Genomic DNA, 26,703 nt, shown 5'->3' on the forward strand with positions numbered 1-26,703 from the left:
CTTTCTATTCTTATTTTGCTGAGAGTTTATCATGAATGAGTGTTGGACTTTGTCAGATGCCTTTTCTGTGTCAATTGATAAGATTATGTGGTTCTTGTCTTTTGTTTTATTTCTATGATGGATTACATTGATTGTTTTTCTAATGTTGAGCCATCCCTGCATACCTGGTATGACTCCCACTTGGTCTTGTTGAATTTTTTTTTTTGATATGTTGTTGAATTCTATTAGCTAGAATTTTGTTGAGGATTTTTGCATCTATGTTCATGGGGGATATAGGTCTGTAATTTTCTTTTGTTGTGGTGTCTTTACCTGGTTTTGGTATCAGAGTTATGCTGGCTTCATAGAATGATTTGGGGAGTATTCATCTCTTTTTTTGCTCTGAAATACCTTTAGTAGTAGTGGTGTTAACTCTTCTCTAAAAGTTTGGTAGAATTCTCCAGTGAAGCCATCAGGGCCAGGGCTTTTTTTTGTTCAGAGTTTTTAATTACCTTTTCATTCCCTTTTTTGTTATAGGTTTATTTAGTTGTTATACCTCTGTTTGTGTTAGTTTAGGTAGATAGTGTATTTCTAGGAATTTGTCCATTTCTTCTAGGTTTTCAAATTTGTTAGAGTACAGTTTTTCATAGTATTCTGTTATGATTCTTTTAGTTTCAGTTGGGTCTGTTGTGATATCGCCCATCTCATTTCTTATTAGGGTTATTTGCTTCCTCCCTTGTTTTTCTTTTGTCAGTTGGCCAGTGGTTTATCCATTTTGTTGATCTTTTCAAAGAGCCAGCTTTTGGTCTTTTCAGTTGTTTTTCTATTTTCTGTTTCATTTAACTCTGCTCTAATTTTTATTATTTCCTTTCTTTTGGTGCCTGAGGGCTTCTTTTACTGTTCTCTCTCTATTTGTTTGAGTTGTAGGGTTAATGTTTTGATTTTGGCCCTTTCTTCTTTTAAATGTGTGCATTTATTGCTATAAATTGACCTCTGTGCACTGCTTTTGCTGTGTCCCAAAGGTTCTGGTAGGATGTGTTTTTCATTCTTATTTGATTCTGTGAATTTCTTTATTCTGTCCTTGATTTCTTCTGTAACCCAGTAGATATTGAGCAAGGTGTTGTTCAGTTTCCATGTGTTTGATTTTTTTATCCTTGCTTTTTCTTTTATGGCTTTGTGGTCAGAAAAGATGCTTTGTAATATTTTGATGCTTTGGATGCTGTTAAGGCCTGCTTTATGGCCTCATAGTGGTCTATTCTGGAGAATGTTCCACGTGCTTTGGAAAAGAAAGTATACTTGGCTGCTGGTGGGCGGATGTTCTGTGTATGTCTGTGAGATCAGGTTGCTTGATTGTGGCGTTTAGATCTTCCGTGTCTTTATTGAGCTTCTTTCTGGATGTTCCATCCACCAAAAGTGGTGCGTTGAAGTCTCCTACCATTATTGCGGAGCTGTCTCTTTCTCTTTTCAGTGCCGTTAGAGTTAGTCCTATGTATTTTGGAGCCCTTTCTTTGGGTTTGTAAATATTTATTACGTTATGTCTTCCTGGTGTATTGACCCTTTAATCAGTATATAGTGTCCGTCCTTATCCTTTGTAGTGGAATTTTCTCTAAAGTCTGTTTTGTCAGAGATTAATATTGCCACTCCTGCTGTTTTTTGATTATTGTTTGCTCTTAAAATATTTTTAATGGTCTGATTTCTTTTAGGTCGAACTGGAAGAGCGGGACATAAAGGAAAAGCTGTTACATTTTTCACTGAAGATGATAAACCATTATTAAGAAGGTAAATTAGGAAAAATAACTTGGAATTAAGTTGGCAAAATTGCTTCATTGTTCTTAAGCGTGTATTCACTTACCAGAGAATTTCATCAATTCCAAAATGTTTATGTCCCAAATTCTGTTACAGTATTAGTTAACCAACTTTTAGCCGTGAGAAAAGGAAAACTGATCAAGGGGCTTGTTTTTGCCCTTCCATTATTAAAATTTGGAAATATTCATAATGGAATGTTCATTATTAAGTTTCAGACTCACACAGTTCTCTCAATACCCATCATTGGCTATTACTCATAATGTAATATTAAGGTTTTTGAATCAGGAAGTAAGTTTAAATTAACCCCCAGGTCTGTTTAGCTCAGTCAGCACTATGTTAGCATGGTGTATACTTCCCTTTCTCTCAATAATCCAACCTGATAACATCTGGTGATAATTTATCAGAATATTTAACCATTTGGATAATTGTAGTTTCTCTTATATTGTGCAGAGGGTTTAAGTACATAAACACCAGCTTGACATGATATAAATTTTTGTTTTGGGGCTTCTTTTTCAGTATTGCGAATGTTATACAGCAAGCCGGATGTCCTGTACCAGAATACATAAAAGGTTTCAAAAAACTTTTAAGGTACAGCCTTGAATTTACCTGGAGCCACTCTGTCTTTCTCTCTCTCTGCATGTGCATTCTTGCTTCCACATTCCCTCTTATGCATTGTAGTTCTAACAATCCTACTACTTTTAGAGCATATTAAGATAATTTTGCTTTTAAGTATTTGTGAATACTATGTATTCTTTGCTTGTAGTTTTTTTGAATCTTTAAATTTCAGATGTTGTTTTTTTCCTTTTAAATCATTCAGTTTGAGTAAAATGTGCTTAGAATTTATTTTAGTTCATAAATCTAATAGTAAAAAGCAGCTGATTGGCCTGAATCAAACTCTAATGCTTGTTGACATAGGACATAAAGTTGACACAGCCTGTATTTTAATCAGAATTAGTGTGGGGTTTTTTGTTAGTTTTTAATTGAATTTATCTATCATCCCTTTGTGTTAGGTCTAAATGCTAACAGGTAATCTGTTATATTAAAATGGATCCAGCCCCCACTTTAAACCAGTGAGTGGTTTAAAAAATGAATTTTATGATCAAGAATCAAAACTAGTTTTAGTGTTAGCTCTTCTAAATTAAGTTGCACTTAATTTAATTCTTTCCTCTCTTACTTTGTTCCTTTCAGCAAACAAAAGAAAAAAATGATTAAGAAACCATTGGAAAGGGAGAGTATTAGTACAACTCCAAAGTACTTCTTAGAGAAAGCTAAGGATAAACAGTAAGTATATGGTGAGAAATGGCTGCTTTTTGACTCCATCATATAGATAGTGGTAGGCATTATTTCTCCTTAGGATAAATTTTTAGAAGTGGAATCCATAGGTCTGCAGTCCCTTATAGAATGTGATAGAAGTAATAGATTGCCTATGATTTAGGAACTTGGATGATTCAGCATTGGAATTTTTCTGTATCTGTATATTAATCTATTTTTTCCATCTTTGAAAATATGATTTCAGTTCATTCTCAAGTAGATTTGATAGTGCCCACCGTCTTCACACAGCCTGCATTAGGGAATACCTCTGAGGCCAGTAGTTAAAACCATTATCTTAAATTGATTATTCTTGAAGCTCTGTATTCTGGGCAGGACTTCAACATGACTTTAGTCTTATGCTGAAGAATGTTGTAACACCTCTGAAGTGTATCACTTGGGTAAATTCATGATAGCTTAACTGAATTTTAGTAGGATTTTGAAACAGATTTTTAGCATACACACAGGACTACCTTTTTACCCATTACTGCTGGGAAGTAGGTTGATAAGAGTAGATTGAAATATTCTGAACAGCTTTATTCTTTTCACTATTTAATGAAAATGGCACTCTTCAAATTATACCACTACCTGTTAATACATGCTCTGATAGAATTGCTTGATTGTAATGATTTCTTTATTGTGTGTGTGTGTGTGTGTGTGTGTGTGTGTGTGTGTGTGTGTGTGTTTCCCCTGAGAGTACTGTCAATGACCTAGGATACTACAGTTAAAAATAAGTTAATGTGGCTTTCTGTTACCTTATATGTGTTCTGTGGAAGACATTAGAAAAACTGTTCTCATCAACAAGTAGGTACTTACTGAGTACCTATGGTCTTGCCAGGTATTTGGTGGTGGTAGGAAATACAAAAAGTATAAAATGAGACTCCTTCCCTGATGCTATGGAAAGGATATTAGTATACATGAAATAGAGAACAAATTTTAAATAAAATATAAGTTTAGAGAAGGGAATGATCAGCGTGGTTTGGTGTAGTTACAGAAGGTTCCAAGGAGGCAGAACTTGAACCTAAGTCTTTAACATTAGGGAAAATTCAGGCATACAGAGGGACCAAGGTGAACAAAGCCATGTAAATTGGAATATACTTATTTTCTAAGTGGGGCAAGAGTCTTCCTGACATTTTTGTATTGACTATGGGGAATAAAATTCAATTAGAGGGTATGGGATGCCCCAAAGTTTTAGTGCACTTCTAAAGCATTATTGACTTGGGGAAAATAAATGCTACAAACTTAAAAAAAAAAAAAAATTGAAAAATTAATCATTTAAATTTCATTTGTTCTTATTCAGTTTAGAGAATTCTTAATAAAATTTTATTTTAATTTTTTGTGGTAACAGTTTCTGGGTGACCCATGGGTTAGTAGAGGAGGTTGTCTTGCTTGGCCGTCTTGATCACCTAATCTGTCTCATTGCCTTTTCTTATGGGCGTTACATCAGAACTGTTGTACATGCATCAGAACCTCATTCTGTGGGTGATCTCAACGCTAGATGATAAATGCAGTTCTTCCAGGCGTGTTTGGCAGCTGATGAAAGTTTTTACAGAGGCCAGTCAGCTAAAGCATAAGATGGTCGTTGTGTTGAATTTTAATAAGAAACATCAGTATTGTAATATTTTAAATAATTAAACCCTAAATGTTGATTTTTCTAAGTTTGTAGCATTTATAAGGAGCCCTGGTGGCACAGTAGTTAAAGTGTTCAGCTGCTAACCAAAAGGTTAGAACTTTGAACCCACAGCTGCTCTGTGGGAGAAGGATGTGGCAGTCTGCTTCTGTAAAGATTTACAGCCTTAGAAACCCTATGGGGCAGTTCTGCTCTGTCCTAGAGGGTCGCTGTGAGTCAGAATCGACTCGATGGCAGTGAATTTGGTTTTGATTTTGGTGGCATTTATACTTCTGCGAACATTAAAGTTCAAAGCTGCACTAAGACTTTTAGGATGCTTGGTATGAATCCTGTCACATCCGTACTCTGTTTAAGACGCTTTGCTTATCCCTCCATTTTCCTCACATTTGAAGACCATACTTGTTAGAGTATAAACAAGACCCATCGTGATCTTGGGCTAGCTTATCTCTTCATTAATGATGTTCGTGTAATGGTCCCATCCATGCCTGTAGCCTCAGCTCATAGCTCTATGCTGATAATGCTGAAGCCTATATCTTTAGCCCCAGTTCATAACTGAGCTACAAACCTGAACCTCTGTTGTCTAGTGGACATTAGACAGGCACTACAAACTCAGCCTGGCGTAGTAGAGGGAAGAATTGGATTTGGAGTCAGAAAAACTGGCTCTGTTCCTACTTTCCTTTGTGACCCTAGGCAAGTCACATAATCTCTCTAAGCCTCTTTCCCCCTATATATAATAGAAATAATACTCAGGATTGGTTGGAGGATTAAAGGAGTTAATATATATGAAAATAACTTTGTATTACCATAATATGCAAACATTGAATATTTTCTTAAAACTTTTTCCTTTTTCTATGTTACCACTTAATGGCAGTTAATGTCATTCACCATTCACACAGTACTGAAGCTAGAAAGCTCTTGAATCACGTTTGACTTATTTGCCTTCCATATAACCAGCTTTGCCAACTTTTATTCATTTTTCTCTGCAAATACCCCTGCAGTTCATATTCTCCTGAAGACTGGATGGGCTCTGGAATCAGATTGTTGGGGTTCATGCCTAACACTTATACCAATGTATGATGGTTGGCAAATTATTCAACCATACTGTGCCTCATTTTCATCATCTGTATTAATTAGGATAATACGTTGTTAGGAAGATGACCCAATTTAATATATGTAAAGGGCAGATGTTCCACTGCTATTCATAAGGTTTTCACTGGCTAATGCTTTTCAGAGGTAGACTGCCGGGTCCTTCTTCCTAGTCTGTCTTAGCCTGGAAGCTCAGCTGAAACCTGTCCTCCATGGGTGATGCTGCTGGTATCTGCATACCGGTGGCATAGCTTCCAGCATCACAGCAACACGCAAGCCCCCACAGTACAACAAACTGACAGACACGTTGGGGAGATTCAGGCCGGTTTTCAGAAGAGGACGTGGAATTAGGGATATCATTGCTGAAGTCAGATGGATCCTGGCTGAAAGCAGAGAATACCAGAAGGATGTTTACCTGTATTTTATTGACTATGCAAAGGCATTCGACTGTGTGGATCATAACAAACTATGGATAACACTGCGAAGAATGGGAATTTCAGAACACTTAATTATGCTCATGAGAAACCTTTACATAGATCAAGAGGTAGTTGTTGGGACAGAACAAGGGGATACTGATTGGTTTAAAGTCAGGAAAGGTGTGCGTCAAGGTTGTATTCTTTCACCATACCTATTTAATCTGTGTGCTGAACAAGTAATCCGAGAAGCTGGACTATATGAAGAAGAACAGGGCATCAGGGTTGGAGGAAGATTCATTAACAACCTGCGTTATGGAGATGACACAACCTTGCTTGCTGAAAGTGAAGAGGACTTGAAGCACTTACTAATGAAGATCAAAAACCACAGACTTCAGTATGGATTGCACCTCAACATAAAGAAAACAAAAATCTTCACAACTGGACCAATGAGCAACATCATAATAAATGGAGAAAAGATTGAAGTTGTCAAGGATTTCATTTTACTTGGACCCACAATCAACAGCCACGGAAGCAGCAGTCAGGAAATCAAAAGACGCATTGCATTGGGTAAATCTGCTGCAAAGGACCTCTTCAAAGTGTTGAAGAGCAAAGATGTCACCTTGAAGACTAAGGTGTGCCTCACCCAAGCCATGGTATTTTCAGTCACATATGCATGTGAAAGCTGGACAATGAATAAGGAAGACTGAAGAATAATTGACGTCTTTGAATTGTGGTGTTGGCAAACAATATTGAATATACCATGGACTGCCAAAGGAACAAACAAATCTGTCTTACAAGAACTACAGCCAGAATGCTCCTTAGAAGCAAGGATGGTGAGACTGTGTCTTAAATACTTTGGACATGTTGTCAGGAGGGATCAGTCCCTGGAGAAGGACAGCATGCTTGGCAGAGTACAGGGTCAGTGGAAAAGAGGAAGACTCTTAATGAGGTGGATTGACATAGTGGCTGCAACAACGAGCTCAAGCATAACAACGAGTGTAAGGATGGCTCGAGACCGGGCAGTGTTTCGTTCTGTTGTGCATAGGGTCGCTATGAGTCGGAACCGACTTGACGGGAGCTAACAAAGCGCTGATGACAATGTTTAGCAGTTAATAAACACTCAGTAAATGTTAATTCTTATTATTAGGTCAGGATCAGAATCTGTCTTTCACACCATGTAATAGTGTCATATGTTGTGATGTTTCTGTCTCACTTAGGTTATTGCGGAGCCCTGGTGGTGTAGTGGTTAAGAGCTCAGCTGCTAACCAAAAGGTCAGCAGTTCAAATCCACCAGCTGTTCCTCGGAAACCTTATGGGGCAGTTCTAAGTTCTACTCTGTCCTGTAGGGCTGCTATGAGTTGGAATTGACTCAACAGCAATGGGTTCGATTAACAGATTAGGTGATTGTGAGTTTCTTAAAGGCAGAGACCATGTCTTTGTATTCCTGATGTCTTATATACTTGATGCACAATAGGTACTAGTAAATGTTTATTAGACTTGTAAAATTTTGGCAAGTGCATATAGGTAGAATTTCTGCTTTAACTTTCCCTACTTTTTTTTTTTTTTACACAGGGAAAAGGTCACTGGTCAGAACACCAAGAAGTAGCTTCTGAAGACAGAATTTAAAAGCAGACTTTTTAAGACTATCCTAGAAATATAATTTTATGATCCCAGCGTGAATGTTGTTGCAGAATACTTCACGTTATAAAATCACTTGTGTCAGTCGTTGGAAATCAAGTACAAGTACATAGGAGTGGTGAAGAATGATTTATGATTCTGCTGTCAATGTGTCATGTCAAATTTCAGTTTGAAGGTGACTTTTAAATGATTATACCATGGAAATAATGGTCATTGGCTTTCTTCTGTGGTTTGAATCCAAAGAGATACTTCTCATAGAAGGCCAGAAGCTTATTTAACAACACTCAGGTGTGGTGAGCTCCTAAGGATTTCCCTTTAAGTGTGAAGGAAGGTGTGCTATGTGCTGTGCACAGGCATCTGGAACAATTTCGAAGTAGTGATTGTCCCCGCCCTTGTCTTTGGATGGACAAGAAGCAGCATAGGCGGTCTACCAAGAAGAAATCCGCTGCTTTCTTTTTTACTGTTTCTTAATTTGTGATGGCCTTTTGTAGGGTGAGCCACAACAAAGAGATTCCTCATCTACGGTTGGTTATTCAAGTTACCTCAGATTTTTAATTCTTTGGCCTATTAAATATCCTTATACCTCATTGGTAAGGTAGCCCATACCTTCCCTGGGATAATGTTGCAGCTACAAGATTCTGGTCAGCCTCTTCTTACTTCATTTTCCATGATTTAACCAAGCTTTTTCCTGCCTCTTTCCATGCAAGATGATTTTGCTAGAAAACCAATAAACGTTTTACCATGATAGGGAAGAATGTTTCCGTTACTTGATACACTTCTTCTTTCTCACCTTATCTTTCCTGAGGCTTTTTGGCCCTTCATCTGTTTAGTAAACAGATTTCTCCCAGAGGTAAAGGATTATGATTATACAGTGATGGAAAATATCCATTGCTATTAGAAGATCTTTATTGCTAGTTTTGTACAGCAGAATAAAAGCATTGACTTCATACATGTAAAGTATTTAGAATGGTGCTTCACACATGCACGTTTAGCTATTACCAGTACTACTAAAATAACTGTAAGCTTTTCTTAGCAGCATTTGAATTAAACTTATTTCTTTTGTTCACAGACTTTTGACGGGTAGACTCTGGCTCGAATATTTTAGGTGGGACAAAAATTGTTCATCTTCAGAATTTATTTAAATGAAGATCTATTGCTCCAAGGTGCAAAGAATATTTATGGGCACGTAATGTTTTGTTCGTTCTTGCAAACAAATCCTTGACTCGGTATATATCCTGGAGTCAGGTATACCGTTGCTACCCATCTGTAGACTGTATGACGTTGGAGGAGTTCTTTAATGTCTCAGCGTTTCACGTGTTAATTTGTGAAATGGAAGTAATACCAATTTAACAACAATTATGTCTCAAGATTGGAAGTACCTACTTCTGAGCCTGACACAAACTCACAACAAATATTCATTTAACAGACATTTTAGTTTTTGTTAGGAATATAAGGCTTAATAACACAGTCCCTGCCCTTATAATGTAGTGGTGGAGAGAAGTGAAGGAACAAATAGTGTGGCAAGTGCTATGTCAGAGGTAAGGCTGGGATGCGGGAGCATTAAAAGAGGGCATCAGACCCAGATGGGGATGTCCTGGAAGGTTTCCCAGAGGCCTGAGCTGAGTCTCTTAGGAGTCAGCAGTTAAAGAAGGGCAACAAATCATTCCAGGCAGAAACATCACGTCTTCTATGACCTTGATACACTCCCTTCATTTGACTTAATTTCCTCTGTATAACCACCCATCCGTAAATGAAATGACTATATACCTGCACCGACTTTGTTCCTCAGTGGGTTAATATTGGCTTTAGCTGCTGTAGTTGACTGAAACTATCTCCTACACAAATTTCAGTTTCACTTGAGAAAGAAGTGAAATTACTGAATAGACAGTTATGACAAAGGAACACGTTCACTGCTTTCATAAAATGAGCAAAAACTTTGGAGTTTCAATCCCGCCTCTGCTGACTGTGGTTTATGACCTGGGTGAATTAACTTTTTAGGCATAGTTTCCTCACTCATCGAAAATGCCAGTACTAAGTAACACTGAGGATTTTTTTAAAATGCATATAAAGTTTCTGACCTGTAATTTGTGCCCAGTAAATGGTAGCTATTATTACAAATTGTTTTCCAGTAAAAGCCCTGAGGAAAAGGTGAAAGTAGATAAAGCTAATTAATCAAATACTACTAAGCAAACTCTGAGGGCTTGAAAAAGTTTACTCTTAGCTCCTGTATGTTATTTACAGACTAGTTTGATTAGAAAAAAAAAACCGAGAGAGGGTCTGAGTAATTTTGAAGTAACTGCTTTCGAAACACTGCAAGTATGGGAAAAACAAATGAATTAAGGGACTGTTAGGTGGCACGATGGCAGGACCGAACAAGACTAGTGCACCTTGGAGGTTTTATATGTCATTTGGGTTTGTGTGCACTTGGTTGGTCTCCTGAAATTTTAAATACCATCCATCAGCCCTTGGGGTGGGTACCAAAAGGAAGCTGATGAGTTGGAGGCAAAGAGTGGAGAGAGCCGATTAGCGCTGAGAAGCTATCCAAGGGCCATCCAGGTCCGGTCGATTCTTCACGTGTAAAGAACAATGAAAGAACACCCGCGTACCCACCATCCAGTTTAAAGAAGAATCTACTCTTTCCACTAACCAAGATGATCTCGTTTTCAAACTGAGAAACAATGGCGCCTTGTCGCTCCGCCGCCAGCTGAGGCCACCAGAGGGCCTTGCCAGAGACTTAAGCCAGATCCACTGGCGCTGCGCCCGCAACCGCCCCCCCAGCCCCAGAGCTACAATCGCACACCGAGGACCCCAGCGGCGGCTGGGTCACGTGGCAAAAGTGTGCCGCTCCTCCCGGCTGGGGCGGGCCGGGGGAGTCACGTGGGCGCGTGGCCCCGCCCCGTCACCCGGCGTGCGGTGAGGTGGGGCCTGGCGTTTGCCCCGGAAGTAGCTGTCTTCGGCTGACAGCGGCTTGTAAGGTGGCGGCGGCGGCGGCGGCAGGCCGGGAGAAAGATGGCGCTGCGGCCGGGCACTGGATCTGGCGGCGGCTCGGCCGCAGGAGCTGGCGCGGGGGCCAGCGGGGGTGGCAGGTGGGTGTAAAAAGCTGGTCCGAGCGCGATGGGACCTTCCGGCCAACCTAGGGCTGGCTCCGCAGCGGCGAGGGGTGTGTGGCGGTTATGGCGGTTTTCGCCAGCTCCTTTTCTTTTGGAACTGGGCTACTGGAGAAGGGTCGTCCTCCAGGGACCTAGGCCGAGGGGGCGGGTGCAGCCGGGGCGCCCGACTCCTGGGTTCCAAGCTCAGGAGCACTGGCTGCCTGGGGTCGAGTGAGGAGCGAGCGCGCGCCCTAGTGCGAGGAAGGGAAGGGGAGTAGGTGAGGGGCCACTCCGCGGGCTGGCTGGTACCCGGCTGGAGGCTCCTCGCTTCTAGCCCTGCACTGGCTGGCTCTGAAGCCGCAGCGCTTGACCAGGGACCGTTGTAGGAAGGCTCTGAAAAATCTGATCACAAAGCTGGAGGAACTGTTCCTAAGATGTGTGTGTGTGCGCGTGCTATTTGGTTTTTCCTCTTTTAGAGTGTCCTTTCCTCCTTTTTATTTATTTCTTTAGCATTCGAGAAACAGCAGGAAAATCTGAAGACTTTTGAATTAGTCATCGTCTTTAGAGCTCTTCTGTTGTAGACATAACTCTAAGACTTGTCAAAATCTCCTTTTTAAAAGGCCTAATAAAAATAAAAGAAAATTCACTGCTGACAGCACTTACACAGTTATTAGAAAAAAAACTTCCAGACTATTACTTAACCTTTAAACAACCTGCGCTCTGTCATTTTCAGCTAATAACTGCCTGTGGCTCTCATACTCAGACCCGTAAGGGAGATGACATTTATTGGCAACTTGAGAAAAGTCTGTTATCGTCTAAGGAACTGTTTTATTTTGGGAAGTTTTCACCCCACTTCTGTAAAGACCTAGTCTCATTTTGTTGTATTAGCCAGCACACACTGCACACACATGTGGTGGTAAAATTAGCTTCTTTATTTTCAGTATCCTAAATTATTTTTGGAAAATGATGTGTTAGTTTTTTGATATGTAATGCTTTAATTTTGGAGTCACGAACACTTTCGTAGTGTAAGGTCTTTTAAGTTATCACCTCCTGCAGGTGGCTGTATATATGCTAGGGAAAAAAAGCAGCTTCTGTTCAATAAGCCACCTGTGTGTAGCCCCATTTTTCATTTCCTCTGCTCATCTTCGACTTAAGATTTAAAACTTTTTCTTCTCTCTTTTGTTTTCTAACTAGTTTTCACTAACATTTGAGCTTTTCATGAATACTTGGCATACGGCAGTTTCTGGATGGAGGAGAAAAACAAGTACTAACATCTGTTTCTTTTCTGTGTGTGATGGTTTTTTCTAAAACGTCCCTGAGTTGTGCTACATTTTAATTTGATCTAGTGTATGATTAATGGTGATACTAAGTTCTAGGGAAAAATAAACTTAAAAGATTTTGGTATTGTAGGCCCAGATTTTTATTTTTTTTTTAGGTGGAGAAGACCTCAGATGCAAAAAGCTGCATGGATCATTCCTTTAGTTCATACTATTTTATCATCATATGTCCATGGACACAAATGTTTATAAGTATGGCCTGGATTTTGATAGAAACTCAAATGATTGATGTTAAAACTTCTCTCTTTTCTCTGTCAGTGTAGTAACATTGACATTCTAAAATTCTACAGGGTACATGTGAGAGAAAAGTGGTTAAAATAATCCTTACCTTGAAAAATGCATAGTAAATATGTTACATATATTGGAAATTTTTTAAGGCTGAGAAGTTGTGCGCTCAATAAAAAAAATATAGTAAATCCCAAAGACTCCACCAGAAAACATTTAGAGCAAATAGGAGTTTAGTAAAGTTGCAGGGTATAAGGTCAACAAACAAAAATCAGTTGGGTTTCTCAACAGCAATGATAAATCTAAAAGGGACATTAGGGAAACAATTGCATTTACAATAGTGTCTAAGAAAATAAAATACCTAGGGATAACTCTAACCAAGGACATGGGGGACTTATACAGTGAAAACTATAAAACTGCTGAAAGAGATTAAAGAAAACTTAAATAAATGGAGAGATGTTCTATGTTCATAGATTGGAAAACTTAGTTTTGTTAAGATGTCAGCATACTACCCAAAGAGATCTATAGATTTAATGCAATCCCAGTGAAAATTCCAACAGCCCTCTTCGCAAAAATAAAAAAACCAGTCATCAACTTTATATGAAATGACAAGAAGCTCTGAGTAATTAAAGCAATGTTGAAAGAGAAGAACAAACTAGGAGGACTCACACTTCTTGATTTTAAAACATACTATTAAAAAAAACCCATTGCCATCAATTCTGACTCATAGCGAAAACATACTAGAGAGCTACAGTAATCAAAACAGCCTGGTACTGGTATAACAATAGACACATAGACCAATGGAGTAGAATTGAGAGTCCAGAAATAAACACCTACATCTATGGACAACTGGGGATAGGAATCTCTTCAATAAATGGTGCAGGAAAAATTGGATTTCCACATGCAGAAAAGTGAAACAGGATCCATGTCTCATGCCACACACAAAAACAAATTGAAAATGGATTGAGGACCTAAATGTGCAAACTAAAACCATAAAATTCTTAGAAGAACAGAAGGCAGTGCTGTCAGGCCTGGCTTTCAACAGTGGATTATCTAATATAATAACAAAAGTACAAATAGCAAAAGACAAATAAATGGTACCTCATAAAAATTAAAAACTTTTGTTCATCAAAAGACTTTACAAAAAAAGTGAAAAGGCAAGCTACCAATTGGAAGAATATCTTCAGAGACCATATATCTGATAAGAACCTAATAACCAAAATATATATAAAACTTGGACAACTTAGCAACGACAAAAAGACAAATAATCATAAAATGAGCAAACAACTCAATAGACATTTCACCAAAGAAGGCATTCAAATGGCCATTAAACACATGAAAAGATGCTCAGCGTCATCAGCCATCAGAGAGATCAAATCAAAACCACAGTGAGACACCACTTCACTACCAGTAGGATGGCTAAGATTAACTGGCCTAATAACATGTTCAGTTCTACTTAATGTTCATTGCACAGTGCCTGGGGTCTTAAAAGCTTGTAAGCGGCCGTCCAAGGCACAACAATTGGTTTCTTTTCACCTGGAGCAACAGAGGAAGGAGAGTCAGGAATAGGAGGAGGATATGGAATGTGTGGCTAATTGTCTCCAAGAACAACTGCCAACCAGAAGAACTGGATGGTGACCAGCTACCATTACTGAACATTTTGATGAAAGATTCCATAGAAGAATCCTGATCAAAAGGGAGAAAATGCAGAACAGAATTTCAAATTATCATGGACTCCAGACTTTCTAGAGTCGTGGAGGGTGGATGGACCCCTGAAACTGTTGCCCTGAGATAATTTTTAAATGTTAAACCAAAAATATCCCCTGAAGTCATCTTAAAAACTGAACAGTAGTTTAGCTTAACTAGTCAAAAAAAGATTTGCCTTGAGCACTGTGCTCTTTTAAGAACTATCTCTCTGGGATCAAATTGACAACAGCACCTTGAAAGATAGGAACCTTAGGGGTCAATGAGTTTATGTTAGTGAGGGAGGAACAAGTCAGAAAAGGGGGGTGAGAATGGTTGCACAACTTGAAGTTTATAATTAGTGTCGCTAAATTGTGTACATATAGAAACTTGGATTGGTGTATGTTTTGCTGTGTGTATTCTCAACAACAAAAAAAATAACATTTAGAAAAAAAAGTGTTGTGGTTTTGAGAGAGCAGTGATAAGGACTGAAGTTGTTTTATAAGGAAGTGGACCTTATAGAGCCTTAAGCGTGTTTTACGGAAGAGGAAAAAGAACCAGGCCACCTCTCTAAGCTTTTAATGGAGATAAGCTTATAATGAACTATAATTGACCATATTACATAGATAAAAGTCTCTGTTCTAAGAGATGAAAAGCAGTGGCATTTTCCAATTTTAATAGTATTAGCCTTTTTTTTTAATTAAATTTATTTATTTACTTGTTATTGTACTTTAGATGAAGGTTTACAGAGCAAATTAGTTTCTCGTTAAACAGTTAATACACATATTGTTTTGTGACATTGTTTGCCAACCCCAGGACGTGTCAACACTCTCCCCATCTCAAACTTGAGTTCCCTGTTATCAGCTTTCCTGTCCCCCTCCTGCCTGGTATTAGCCTATTTTTGTCTGATGTTCTGAATGGGCTACTTAAGACTAAATGGTAGGGTTGTGTAAATGGCAAAATTTGCACAGAAGATGAGAAGTATAGATTTTTTTTTTTAATCAAAGCAGAAAAAAAGAGAGATCTAGACTAATCTGTATTCATTTAGCTGATAGTCATTGAACACCTGCATGTATAAGGCATTGTTCTTGCTGCTGTAATGAATTCAAAAGCTGTTCAGGATATGGCCCCCATCCTCCAGGAGTATACAAAATAACTGTAGTACAAGATAAAGGAGAACAAAGAGATCATGTCCTTCTGGGGTATTATCATTTGTGAACTTGTCTATTCTGCTCTTTTATAAACTCCTTGAGGACTTTCTCATCTCTTCATCTTCCATAGCTTCTAGCACATTCTTACACTGCACATAGAAAACAGTCTAAGTATTTGTGGATTCAAGCTGCATAGAAGGCAAAGAAGAAGTGATGTTTCAGCTGGGCCATTCATTTGGAAGAAAAAGAAAGGGTCAAGATACTGACAGAGAAATGGAAAGTTCTAATGAACATTAAGGGAACAGCAGGTAGGCCAGGTTGACTGTGGCTCTAAGTCTGGGAGAAAAGTGTTTGTTTGTTTATTTGTTTATTGTGCTTTAGGTGAATGTTTACAGTGCAAATTAGTGTCTCATCCCTACAGTGTGTCAGCACTCTGACCCTTTCCCTTTACACCCTGGGTTCCTTGTGTTCATTCTTATAGTTTTCCTATCCCTTCCTGCCTTGTCTTTCATTTTGGGGAGGGGTTGCCTGCCCATTTGGCCTCATGTACTTGATTGAACTAAGAAGCACATTCCTCATGTGTGTTATTGTTTGTTTTATAGGCATGTCTAACTTTGGCTGAAAGGTAGACTGCAGGAGTGGCTTCAGTTCTCAGCAGGGTGTCCAGTGGGCTATAGTCTCCGGGGTTCCTCCAGTCTGTCAGACCAGTAAGTCTGGTCTTTTTGTGTGAGTTTGAAATTTGTTCTACATTTTTCTGCCACTCTATCTGGAACCCTCTATTGTGATCCCTGTCAGAGCTGTTGCACCATCTAGTTCTTCTGGGCTCAGGCTGGTGGAGGCTGTGGTTCATGTGGTCTGTTTGTCCTATGGACTAATATTTTCCTTGTGTCTTTGGTTTTCTTCGTTCTCCTTTGCTCTGGATGAGATGGGACCAGCAGATGTACTTAGATGGCCGCTTGCAAGCTTTTAAGACCCCAGATGCTACTCACTAAAGTGGGATGTAGAACATTTCCTCTGTGAACTATGCTGTGCCAGTTGACCTAGATGTCACCCATGACCATGGTCCCCAGCCCTCAGCCCCAGTTACTTGGTCCCTCAGGGAGTTTGGATGTGTCTGTGAAGCTTTTTGACTTTGCCTTGGTAAAGTTGTGCTGATTTCCCCTATATTGTGTGTTGTCTTCCCCTTCACCAAAGTTAACACTTGTCTGCTAGCTAGTTAGTGATTTCCACTCCCCCCCTCCTTGTAACCGTCAAAGATTGTTTTTTTCTGTGTGTAAACCTTTTCTTGGGTTTTTATAATAGTGGTCTCATATTTGTTCTTTTTTGATTGGCTTATTTCACTCAGCATAATGCCCTCCAGATTCATCCATGTTGTGAGATGCTTCGCAGATTCATCATTGTTCTTTATTGTTGTGTAGTATTCCATTGTGTGTATGTGCCATAATTTGTTTATCCATTCATCTGTTGATGGGCTCTTAAGTTGTTTCCATCTTTTTGCTATTGTGAATAATGCTGCAGTGAACGTGAGTGTGCATATCTCTATTGGTGTGATGGCTTTTATTTTTCCAGGATATATTCCTAGGAGTGGGATTGTTGGATCGTATGGTAAGGGAAAGAAGAGTTTTGTGAGAGAAAACTGACAATAGAAAGTTGTGCCAGAATTGGAGAGGGCCTTGAATGTACACTAAGGAAATTCAGTTTAAGGGAGAATTATTACATATTTTTAACACCAAGGCAGCATTGTAAAAATGGTCCTTTAGGACGATGCACCTCACCAGTGCTACAGGAGCTGCACTGGAAGGGGTGGAGTCTGGACGTGGGGCAGTCCATTAGGAAGCTCTTGTAGCATCTCAGGCCTGAGATTTGAAGGGCTGATCTAGGTTAGTAACAGAAGTAAGGAAGAAAAAAAAAAAAGATACATGAAACAGGCCTGTGACAAGCAGAGCTCACAGTTCAGCTTTCTTACTGCAACATCCGCAGTAACGAATTAGTGGTTTTCTCTGTAAAATCAGATTGTTGGCCTTTTTGCTGCCCAATTTATTGCCAAGCTCTTGCTGTCTTATCAGTGTCTTAGCTGCTTGTCTAACCAGTTGTTAAGCATGTTGACATCCACGAGTTTCAGAGAAAATCATCAGAATGCCACATGGGTTACTAAGTAACTTGGGTTGGTAAATTTTTACTGGAACAAGTCATGTTTGTCAGTAGTGTTTTTAATTTAGTTTTTGTTTGGTTTGTTTTTGAAGTAACCTTTATACATTTGTTTCTGTCTGTTTGGTTGTCTTAGTTGGGATTTTGACAAAGTTGCTACTGTCCTGAACTGACAGAGGAAACCTGACAGGGTCCTCAGGGGATTGCTTAGAGCATCATAGTTACATTTTGGCAGAGCTGGAAAAAGAAAATGTTACTCAAGTTTCCGGTTTTTACTTAGCCACTAAGCCATATTGGTAATTTTAATTTTGAGGGCTAATTTTGAAAAGTTTTGACAGGCTAACTACTTAAATATATTGTGTCTAAGTTTATAAATCTTAGTATATGAGTTAATTTGTTTAAAAATTGAAGTTTTACCAAGCTTCAACTTGAAATTTAAACATTTTATTCAATTATCACATTATTAGCCAGTGCCTCTTGTGTGCAGTTCAGGAAAGCTGTTCACCATTTAGGCCCCTCTTTGGGTGCAAGCCTGTTTGTCAGCAGCGGAATTTGCTTATGATCCAGGTCCTCTATAAGGCTGCAATGTACAGCCACGTTCAGTGGCTTAGTCAATTAAGGCACACACATTTCTGGGGCTCTCCAATTAGAACTTTGTAAATGACTTTACAAAATTAAAAAAAAAAAACCATAATGTGTTAGTGCCAAAAAGACTATAGAGTTTGGTTGGTTTTTATCCTTTTCCTGGGGAGGGCAGGCATGTAATAGAAAAATGCAAGGACACATAAATTTGATATACATTTCCTGGATTTCACTGGACTCTCTAAAGGCTAAGCAGAATCCCCCTCCCTCCCCCAAGATCTTTGACTCTCAGATTTTTCTTCCTTTAAAACCAGTTGTAGTCAAGTCGATTCTGACTCATGGCGACCCCATGAGCATCAGAGTACAGTTGCATCCGTAGGGTTTTCTTGGCTGAAATCTTGATGGATGCAGACCCCAGGCCTTTTCTTCCAGGGTACCCCTGGGAAGGTTCCGACCGCCAGCTTTTGTGCTCGTAGTTTGTACCCCCTAGGGACCTCCAATCTCGGAGAAAGAAGTCTTTCCTTTTCAAAGCAAATATCTTTCGCTACCTTGCTATGTTAATCCTGTTCCCTCAAAGACCTGGTTTTATCAGTCACTAAGTAGTACATCTTTTGTATCCTAAATCTTTCTCCCTACGTGTCCCTTCTTCTACCACTGTTGAAACTGCTCACACAAAGATCACCATTTTCCAAAGTAGTGATTTATTCTCAATCCTCATTCTTATCAGCTTTTCTACAGCATTAAAAAACGAAACCTGTTACTGTTGACTTGGTTGTTAATGAACATTCCCATGAGTATTCTCCAAGGTCGTCCTCTCACTAAACATCCACATTCCCTTGGCTATTTCATCTCCAACCCAAACTTAATTTTTTTTTTTAAAAAACCTCTTTTTAAAAGCGCCTGAGCTAGATTTGGAGTGCCTGAGTGGTACAAACGATTAAAACTCTCAGCTGCTAACTGAAAGGTTGAATGTTAGAGCCCATCTGGATGGGACTCGGAAGAAAGCCCCGGTAATCCACTTCCAAAAAATTGGCCATTGGAAACCCTGGGGGCACAGTTCTACTCTGACACACACAGGGTCACCGTGAGTCAGAGTCGACCTAACAACTACTAGTTAAGCTACGTTTATCTAGGTGTCTCTCCTGAGTTTGAATTTCTTTTCTGATTGTCTGTTAGAGTGCGCCTTGCAGACATCATTCCTATTTCTAGTCTTCCCATACCTACTGACACTGGGTTCCTGATGGCAGTAAACATCACATCCTTGCAGTTGCTTTGGCTCCACGTGTCAGCATCAGTCTTCAGTGCTTTCTGCCGTTTCACTACTGTTCCCCTTCCTGGCAGTTGCCAAGTCCTATGGATTCTTCCTTTTAAATATCTTTCATTTACCCCTTCTTTTCCATTCTCATGACTCTAGTTATGACTCTTTTCCTCTTTTACTAAGATTATAATGGTATCATCATCATTAACCATCACAGAGATGCATATCAAAGCCACAGTGAAGTACCATTTCACTCCCCCTAGGATGGCTGAAATTTAAAAAAACTGAAAATAAATGTTGATAAGGGTATGGGGAAAATGAAACTCTTACCCATTGCTGGTGGGAGTGCAAAGTGATACAACTGTTGTGGAAAACAGTGTGACAGTTCCTCAAAACTCTAATAATAGAACTATCATATAATCAAACAATTCCAGCATGAAAACAGAGACTCGGTTGGGGGGAGGAACAACTCAGAAAAGGAGAGTAAGAACGGTTATGCAACTTGAAGAATGCAATCATTGTCACTAAATTGTACTGGTAGAAACTGTTGAATTAATGTATGTTTTGCTATGTGTATTCTCAACAACAACAAAATAAATAAAATTAAAAAAATATTATTGTGATAGTTGCTTAGCTAGTTCTTTATATTTCAGGGCATCTCTTTACTATATATACCCTGTTAACAGCACGTTTCTGATCATGTCACTCTCCTACTTAAAACCCTTTGACAGCTTCATTTAATATTCAAAATAAAATTAAGCATTTTAAAATCCGTCTGCAATCTGCTTACTCTTCTGATCGTATATCACATTCAACCTTAAACCATTTCTCTGAACACACCCTACATTTCTGGCCTCAGAGTCATTGCCCAAGCTGTATAGTGTGTCTCTTTCTTCCTTTGACATCCAGCTCACAAAACCTCCACAAAACCTTTAAAGATGTAACCATCAAAATTAATGTTTTTCTTTTCATCTCTGTTAGCATTTTGGACCTCTGTCATAGCACTTAGCACATTCTGTCCTGTGTTATAGTTACTTCTGACATCTGTCTCTTCAACAAGATTGTGAGCTGACTCATTCCTTTCATGTAGTAGACACTCAATAAATGTTCGCTGAATTAATCTACTCCAACCCTCTCACGTTATAGATGGGAAAATTGAAATCCAGGGAGGTCACACAGTGGCAGAGCCAGGACTAGTTGCCAGGTCTTCTGTCTTCTAGTTCAAGAACATTTCCCGCGCAATAACCTGTTAACATTGTTGTGTATCCTGTGAACATTCAGTCTGTATTGAGGTCGGACAGTTCAGTATTGTACTACAGAACAAACACTGGGGCCCTGTTTATGATCTTTTTATTTATGTAAACAATTACTTTTTATTTGAAATCTTTGTACATGTGAAGATCATGATGTATTTCTATTCTGTTTTCAGCTTCATGTTTCCAGTTGCAAGTGGAATAAGACCCCCTCAAGGTATGTGAAAGCTTAGGTTTTGAACTTTTATTTTTCACTATTATGTTTTTGAAATTAGGGATTAAATAGACAAAATAGGAAGTAAGTTTTATTGCTGCCAGATAGAGTAAAATGTTCCTACTGTTTTGAAAGTATATGATAGTTACTTTTAAAATTTCTCAAAAATTATGTAATTTCAGATAGTAATAGGTATCACCCCTCACTTCTCTCAAACTTACCTAAACATTATGCTAACAGATTGTTATCTTACTTCAGAAATTCAAGGAGACTTTTAGGACAAGAATATTAAGAGCAGGTGACAAAAATGAAATGACCTTATTCTCTTAATGATGTCTTCCCCCTTCTCGTCTTTGCTAGATTGGGAGCTCCACAGGGCAAGGGACCACATCTGCCTTATGCTTATTAGTGTCTTCAGCACCCAGCTTGCTGATGGCACATAATACGTTCTCTGTAGATGTTTGTTGAATGACTAAATGAACCTCTTTAGCTATTCTATGCTGTCAAATTTTCTCTGTATAAATTTGATCTTACTATTAAAAAAAAAGCTGCCATCAAGTCAACTCCGACTCGGGGCAGCCTTGTGTGTATCAGAGTGGAACTGGGCTCTGTAGGGGTTTCAGTGGCGGATTTTTTTAGCATAGATTGCTAGGCCTTTCTTTTGAGGAGCCTCTGGGTCGACTCGAACCTCCAACCTTTTGGTTAACAGCCGAGCATGTTAACTGTTGGCACTGCCCGGGGACTCTGGTCTTACAATAATCACATACATGAAAAAGATGACATAATCTGATTCAGTTTAAACCAGTTAAGTCTCGGTTTTATTCCTAGACATTTCTCCATTAGGTGTACTCCTTTCCTCTTGATTGCCGACAAGGGTCCACCTATATGAATTTTAGCCTTCTCTTCAACTAAACAGTAGTAAAGGGATGTGATCTTGATCTGTGCTGCTGTGCAACTAGGGCAGAACACTGAAGGAGAAATGTATCTGGCCTTGTCTCTCTTGCTTCTTTCTGCTTACTGCACACATCCCTGCTGCCAAGGTGCTTCTGAAAACTGGTCCATCTCACAAAGCAGTGTTGATTGGTTATGGTAGACTTGATAGAGAAACGGAAACTCATAAGTCACCAAGAGAGATGAAGGATAAAGAGCGGCTCAGTAGCAGGCCAGTGGCTCACACTGACTTTGTCTGCCTTTATAATCAGCAGTGGAGGTTGAATTTCAGGTAGAATTTTCTAAGGGTTAGTTGTATTCTTTTCATTGTGTTCACATTTATGCATTATTTAAGCTGTCTGTAGTTAGGTGTGTCCCAGATTTACATCAAATGGTTTGAGATCTTTTGTTCTTTAGAAAGGCACTACAGAGTTATGCATTCATTATCTTGGTTCAATAATTTGCATTTTTATAAACTTTCAAGCCAAAATCTACATACAGAATGAAGGAATGGGATAATAAGAGAACCCAAAAGGTTGTCTGATATTTTTTTTCTGGAATTTGAAATTGTTTTTGAGATTCTTTTTGAAAGTATGTTAAAATGAATATTGAATGATACAGGAAGCATCAAAAGAAGATAGAATACATAGAGTCACTGTACCAGAAGGAATTGGTTAACATTCAGCCATTTCAGGAGGTAACATATGATCAAGAACCGATGGTACTGAAGGAAGAAGTCCAAGCTGCACTGAAGGCATTCACGAAAAGCAAGTCTCCAGGAATTGATGGAACACCAATTGAGAAGCTTCAGTAGATACAACGCCGGAAGCACTCACTCATGTATGCCAAGAAATTTGGAAGACAGCTACCTGGCCAACTAACTGGAAGAGATTCATATTCGTGCCCATTCAAAAAAAGATGATCCAACAGAATGTAGGAATTATCGAACAATATCATTAATATCACACACAAGCAAAGTTTTGCTGAAGGTAAATCTAGAATGGCTACAGACATCCTGAAATGGCTGAAAGTTAACCAATTCCTTCTGGTACAGTGACTCTATGTATTCTTTCCATCTTCTTTTGATGCTTCCTGTATCATTCAATATTCATTTTAAAATACTTTCAAAAAGAATCTCGAAAACAATTTCAAATTTCAGAAAAAAAATTTCAGGCAACCTTTTGGGCTCTCTTACTATCAACAGGGAACTGCCAGAAATTCAAGCCAGATTCAGAAGAGAATGTGGAATGAAGGATGTTAGATGGATCTTGGCTGAAGGCAGAGAATACTGGAAAGATCTTTACTTGTGTTTTATTGACTATGGGAAGACATTTGACTTTGTGGATCATAACAAATTATGGATAACATTGCAAAGAATGGTAATTTCAGAACACTTAATTGTGCTGACCAAGAGGCAGTCATTTGAACAGAACAAGGGGCTACTGCGTGGTTTAAAATCAGGAAAGGTGTGCATCAGGGTTGTATCCTTTCACCATACTTAGTCAATCTGTATGCTGACCAAATAATCCTAGAAACCAGACTATATAAAGGAGAAATGGCATCAGGATTGGAGGAAGACTCATTAACAACTTGTGATATGCAGATGACACAACCTTGGTTACCAAAAGTCAGGAGAACTTGAAGTTCTTACTGGTAAGGTCAAAGGCTACAGCCTTCAGTGTGGATTACATGTCAACAAAAAGAAAAATTCTCACAACTGGACCAATAAGCAACATTGTGATAACCGGAAAATATTAAAGTTGGCAAGAATTTCATTTTACTTGGACCCACAATCAGTGCCCATGGAAACAGCAGCCAAGAAATCAAACAATGTATTGCATTGGGCAAATCTCCTGCAAAGACCTCTTTTAAAGTGTTAAAAAGCACATATGTCACTTTGAGGACTAAAGTGCACCTGACCCAAGTCATGGCATTTTCACTTGCCCTGTATGCTTGCAAAAGCTGGACAATGAAAAAGGAAGGCTGAAGAATTGATGCATTTGAATTATGGTTTTGGTGAAGAATATTTAATATCCCATGGACTGCCAGAAGAACAAACAAGCCTGTCTTGGAAGAAGTGCAGCCAGAATGCTTCTTAGAAACAAGGATGGCGAGCCTTCATCTTGCTTACTTTAGATATGTTATCAGGAGGGACCAATCCCTGGAGAAGGACATTGTGCTTGGTAAAGTAGAGGGTCAGCATAAAATAAGAAGACCCTCAATGAGATGAATTGACACAGTGGCTTCAACAGCGGGCTGAAGCATACCTACTACCGTGAGGCTAGCATAGGACCGTGCAATGTTTTGTTCTTTTGTACTTGAGGTCACTATGAGTTGGCACCGACTCAGTGGCATCTAACAGTAACGATGCTAGAATGGGCTCTTTGATCATTTAAAGACTTTAAATTATGCCTGGATTATTTTAGAAAGTATATACAAGAAACTGATAGCATGGACTACCCCAAATCATGTGTAGGTAAACAGGAGACAGGAAGAGAAGGAGACTTATTTTTCACTTTATATACTTTCAGGCCTTTTGGATATTGTACCAAATGCCTGAATTTCCCACTCAAGAATAAAATCAAATAAATTAAACAAAGCTTTACATCCAAAGAGATAAGAGAGGAAACATCTTAGTATGGATATGTTCAATCTGTGCATTGTAATTCTCCATGAGACCCCAGGCCTTTGCATTTGCTATTCCTTTGGAATAAAAACCGAAGTCATACCCACTGCCATTGAGTCAATTCCAACTCATAGCGACCCTATAGGACAGAGTAGAACTACCCCATAGGGTTTCCAAGGAGAAGCTGGTAGATTTGAACTGCCAACCTCTTGGTTAGAAGCCAAGCTCTTAACCAGCACACCACCAGGGCTCAGTTTCTTTGGAACGTTCTTCCCAAATATCTGCAAGGCTAGCTGTCTTACTTCCTTCAGGCCCTTGTTCAAAATGTTACCCTGTAGTGAAACCTTTCCTGACTGTCCTATATAAAATAGCAACCGCCCCTTCCCTGACTCTTCCTTTTCCCTCTTACCCTGCTTTATTTTTAGTTTAGCTCTTACCACCAGCTGATACAGGTTTTTTTTTTCTCTCTCTTTCCCAGTTAGACTGTAAGCTCCATGAGGGCAAGAACCTGTTTTTTTCACTCCTGTATCCCTAGAATGGTGCCAGGCATGGAGTAGGCAGTCAAATATTGGAATACATGATTGGTTGAATGAATGAACAAATGGCATGCTCCTAACAGCTGTTACCTACAAATGCGAATGTCCATGCTTCCAAAATTAAGCTGTGTATAAATAAAGGTACACAAAAACCACCAAGTAAACATGGTATACCCTTCTGAGTCTTTTTTTTTTTTACTTGAAAATGTGGTGAAAAGCTCCATATAATAGAACAAACGTGGGTATAACCGGTGGTAAAAGGCAAAATTAAAATGGAATTTGTATGTAGGAATTTTATTTTATTCACCATTGTATACTGAGCATATAGAACTATGCCTAACATCAAGTAGGCATTTAATATTTATTAAGTCACCACAGGGATGTGTGTTTATTCTCCACTGCTGTTAGGGATACTTCATGGAAGAGTTTGGGAGGTACTAATCGAAATCATATTTTTATGATAGTTTTCCTGCCATTTCATTACGTACTTTGCACAGTGGTAGATGGTTGTTTTGTGGTAAATGTTATAGTAACTATTCCTGTAATGAAAGGGAAGAGGAATAAGAGTTCGTTAGGTACTAAACAGTTTCACAAATGAGAAACCGAGGCACTGAAAGAAGTTAAGTGGCTCAAGGTTGCAAAGCTAGTAAGGTGACATTTCTAGTCAGCCTCCAGAGTTTATGCTCCTGCTAATAAATTTGTTATCTGTTGCTGTGTAACAAATAACTCCAAAACTTAAAACAATAAACATTTATTACTTCACACTGTGTCTATGGGTTAGGAATTGTAGAACAACTTTGCTGGGCGGTTCTGGCTCAGAGACTCTCATGAGATTGCAGGGTGTCGGCTAGGACCAGAGTCATTTGAAGGCTTGATGGGGCTGGAAGATGTGTCTCCAAGGTGGCCAACTCACATAGGTGACAAATTCATGCTGCCTTTTGGCAGGAGGCCTCAGTTCCTCCCAACATGGACTTCTCCATAGGACTGCTTGAGTATTCTCATAACATGGCAGTGGCTTTCCCCAGAGCAAGTGATCCAAGAAGACAAGGAGGTAGCTGCAGTGTCTTTAATACCTAGCTTCAGAACTTGTACACTGTCGTTTCCACAGTATCCTATTGGCTATATTTGTCAGTCCTGTTCATTGTGGGAAGAGACAATACACAACAGTGTGAATGCCAAGAGGCAGAAGTCATTGGGGCCATCCTGATGGCTAAATACCACAATTAGGCCATACTGTTAAATTTTTTAATATGCATAAAAATTCTGTCAAATAGGTGGTATTATCCGCATTTTACAGGTGAAGTTTTGTAACTTGCCCAAAATCACATAGCTATGTAAATCGTAGAGTTGGAATTCAAACTCAGACTTACTCCACAGCCTAAGTACTTCTTGCACTACAACTTCGCTGCCCCTCAAGTAACAAGTCCTTTATGTGCTTACAGTTTTAAGAAAATGAAGTTTCTGAAAACACGTAGATGTCAATGATGCCTTTCTGTTTTTTTAGCAGGCCTAATGCCAATGCAGCAACAAGGATTTCCTTTGGTCTCTGTCATGCAGCCTAATATGCAAGGCATGATGGGAATGAATTACAGCTCTCAAATGTCTCAAGGACCTATTGCTATGCAGGTACTTCTTTATCTGATTGTTTACGGATTTATTGTTTGTTGCTACGTGTCTGCATACTACCAGCTAAATGTAATTTTTGGAAATAAGTATAGCCTGCCTCTTAGATGACTTTCTTCAAAATTAAATGAAGACATGTTCATAAGAGTGAGAGAAAACAAGAGAAATCACTTAGGGAAAATCTGGCA

General features: G+C 39.0%; 2 protein-coding genes across 14 annotated transcripts in view; both read left to right on the forward strand.

Annotated features, from left to right (window-relative positions):
• DDX52 (DExD-box helicase 52) overlaps nt 1-8,935 on the forward strand; it is a 31,080-nt gene extending 22,145 nt beyond the window's left edge. The window contains exons 12-15 of one of the 2 annotated variants that reach the window (XM_049860393.1): nt 1,680-1,755; nt 2,299-2,370; nt 2,971-3,074; nt 7,795-8,935. In XM_049860393.1, coding sequence (XP_049716350.1) covers nt 1,680-1,755; nt 2,299-2,370; nt 2,971-3,067 — 245 coding nt within the window. In that variant the 3' untranslated portion in view covers nt 3,068-3,074; nt 7,795-8,935. The remainder of the gene's footprint in view (nt 1-1,679; nt 1,756-2,298; nt 2,371-2,970; nt 3,075-7,794) is intronic. The other variant, XM_049860392.1, reaches the window with a different exon arrangement.
• Nucleotides 8,936-10,812: 1,877 nt separating this feature from the next.
• Nucleotides 10,813-26,703, forward strand: part of SYNRG (synergin gamma) — a 76,703-nt gene continuing 60,812 nt past the window's right edge. For 9 of the 12 annotated variants that reach the window (XM_049859106.1, XM_049859109.1, XM_049859108.1 and 6 more), the window contains exons 1-3: nt 10,813-10,946; nt 20,763-20,803; nt 26,397-26,518. In XM_049859106.1, coding sequence (XP_049715063.1) covers nt 10,870-10,946; nt 20,763-20,803; nt 26,397-26,518 — 240 coding nt within the window. In that variant the 5' untranslated portion in view covers nt 10,813-10,869. The remainder of the gene's footprint in view (nt 10,947-20,762; nt 20,804-26,396; nt 26,519-26,703) is intronic. The other 3 variants (XM_049859107.1, XM_049859111.1, XM_049859116.1) reach the window with 1 other exon arrangement.

The sequence above is a fragment of the Elephas maximus genome, chromosome 19 (assembly GCF_024166365.1).
Source record: "Elephas maximus indicus isolate mEleMax1 chromosome 19, mEleMax1 primary haplotype, whole genome shotgun sequence".
In the NCBI taxonomy this organism is placed as follows: Eukaryota; Metazoa; Chordata; class Mammalia; order Proboscidea; family Elephantidae; genus Elephas; species Elephas maximus.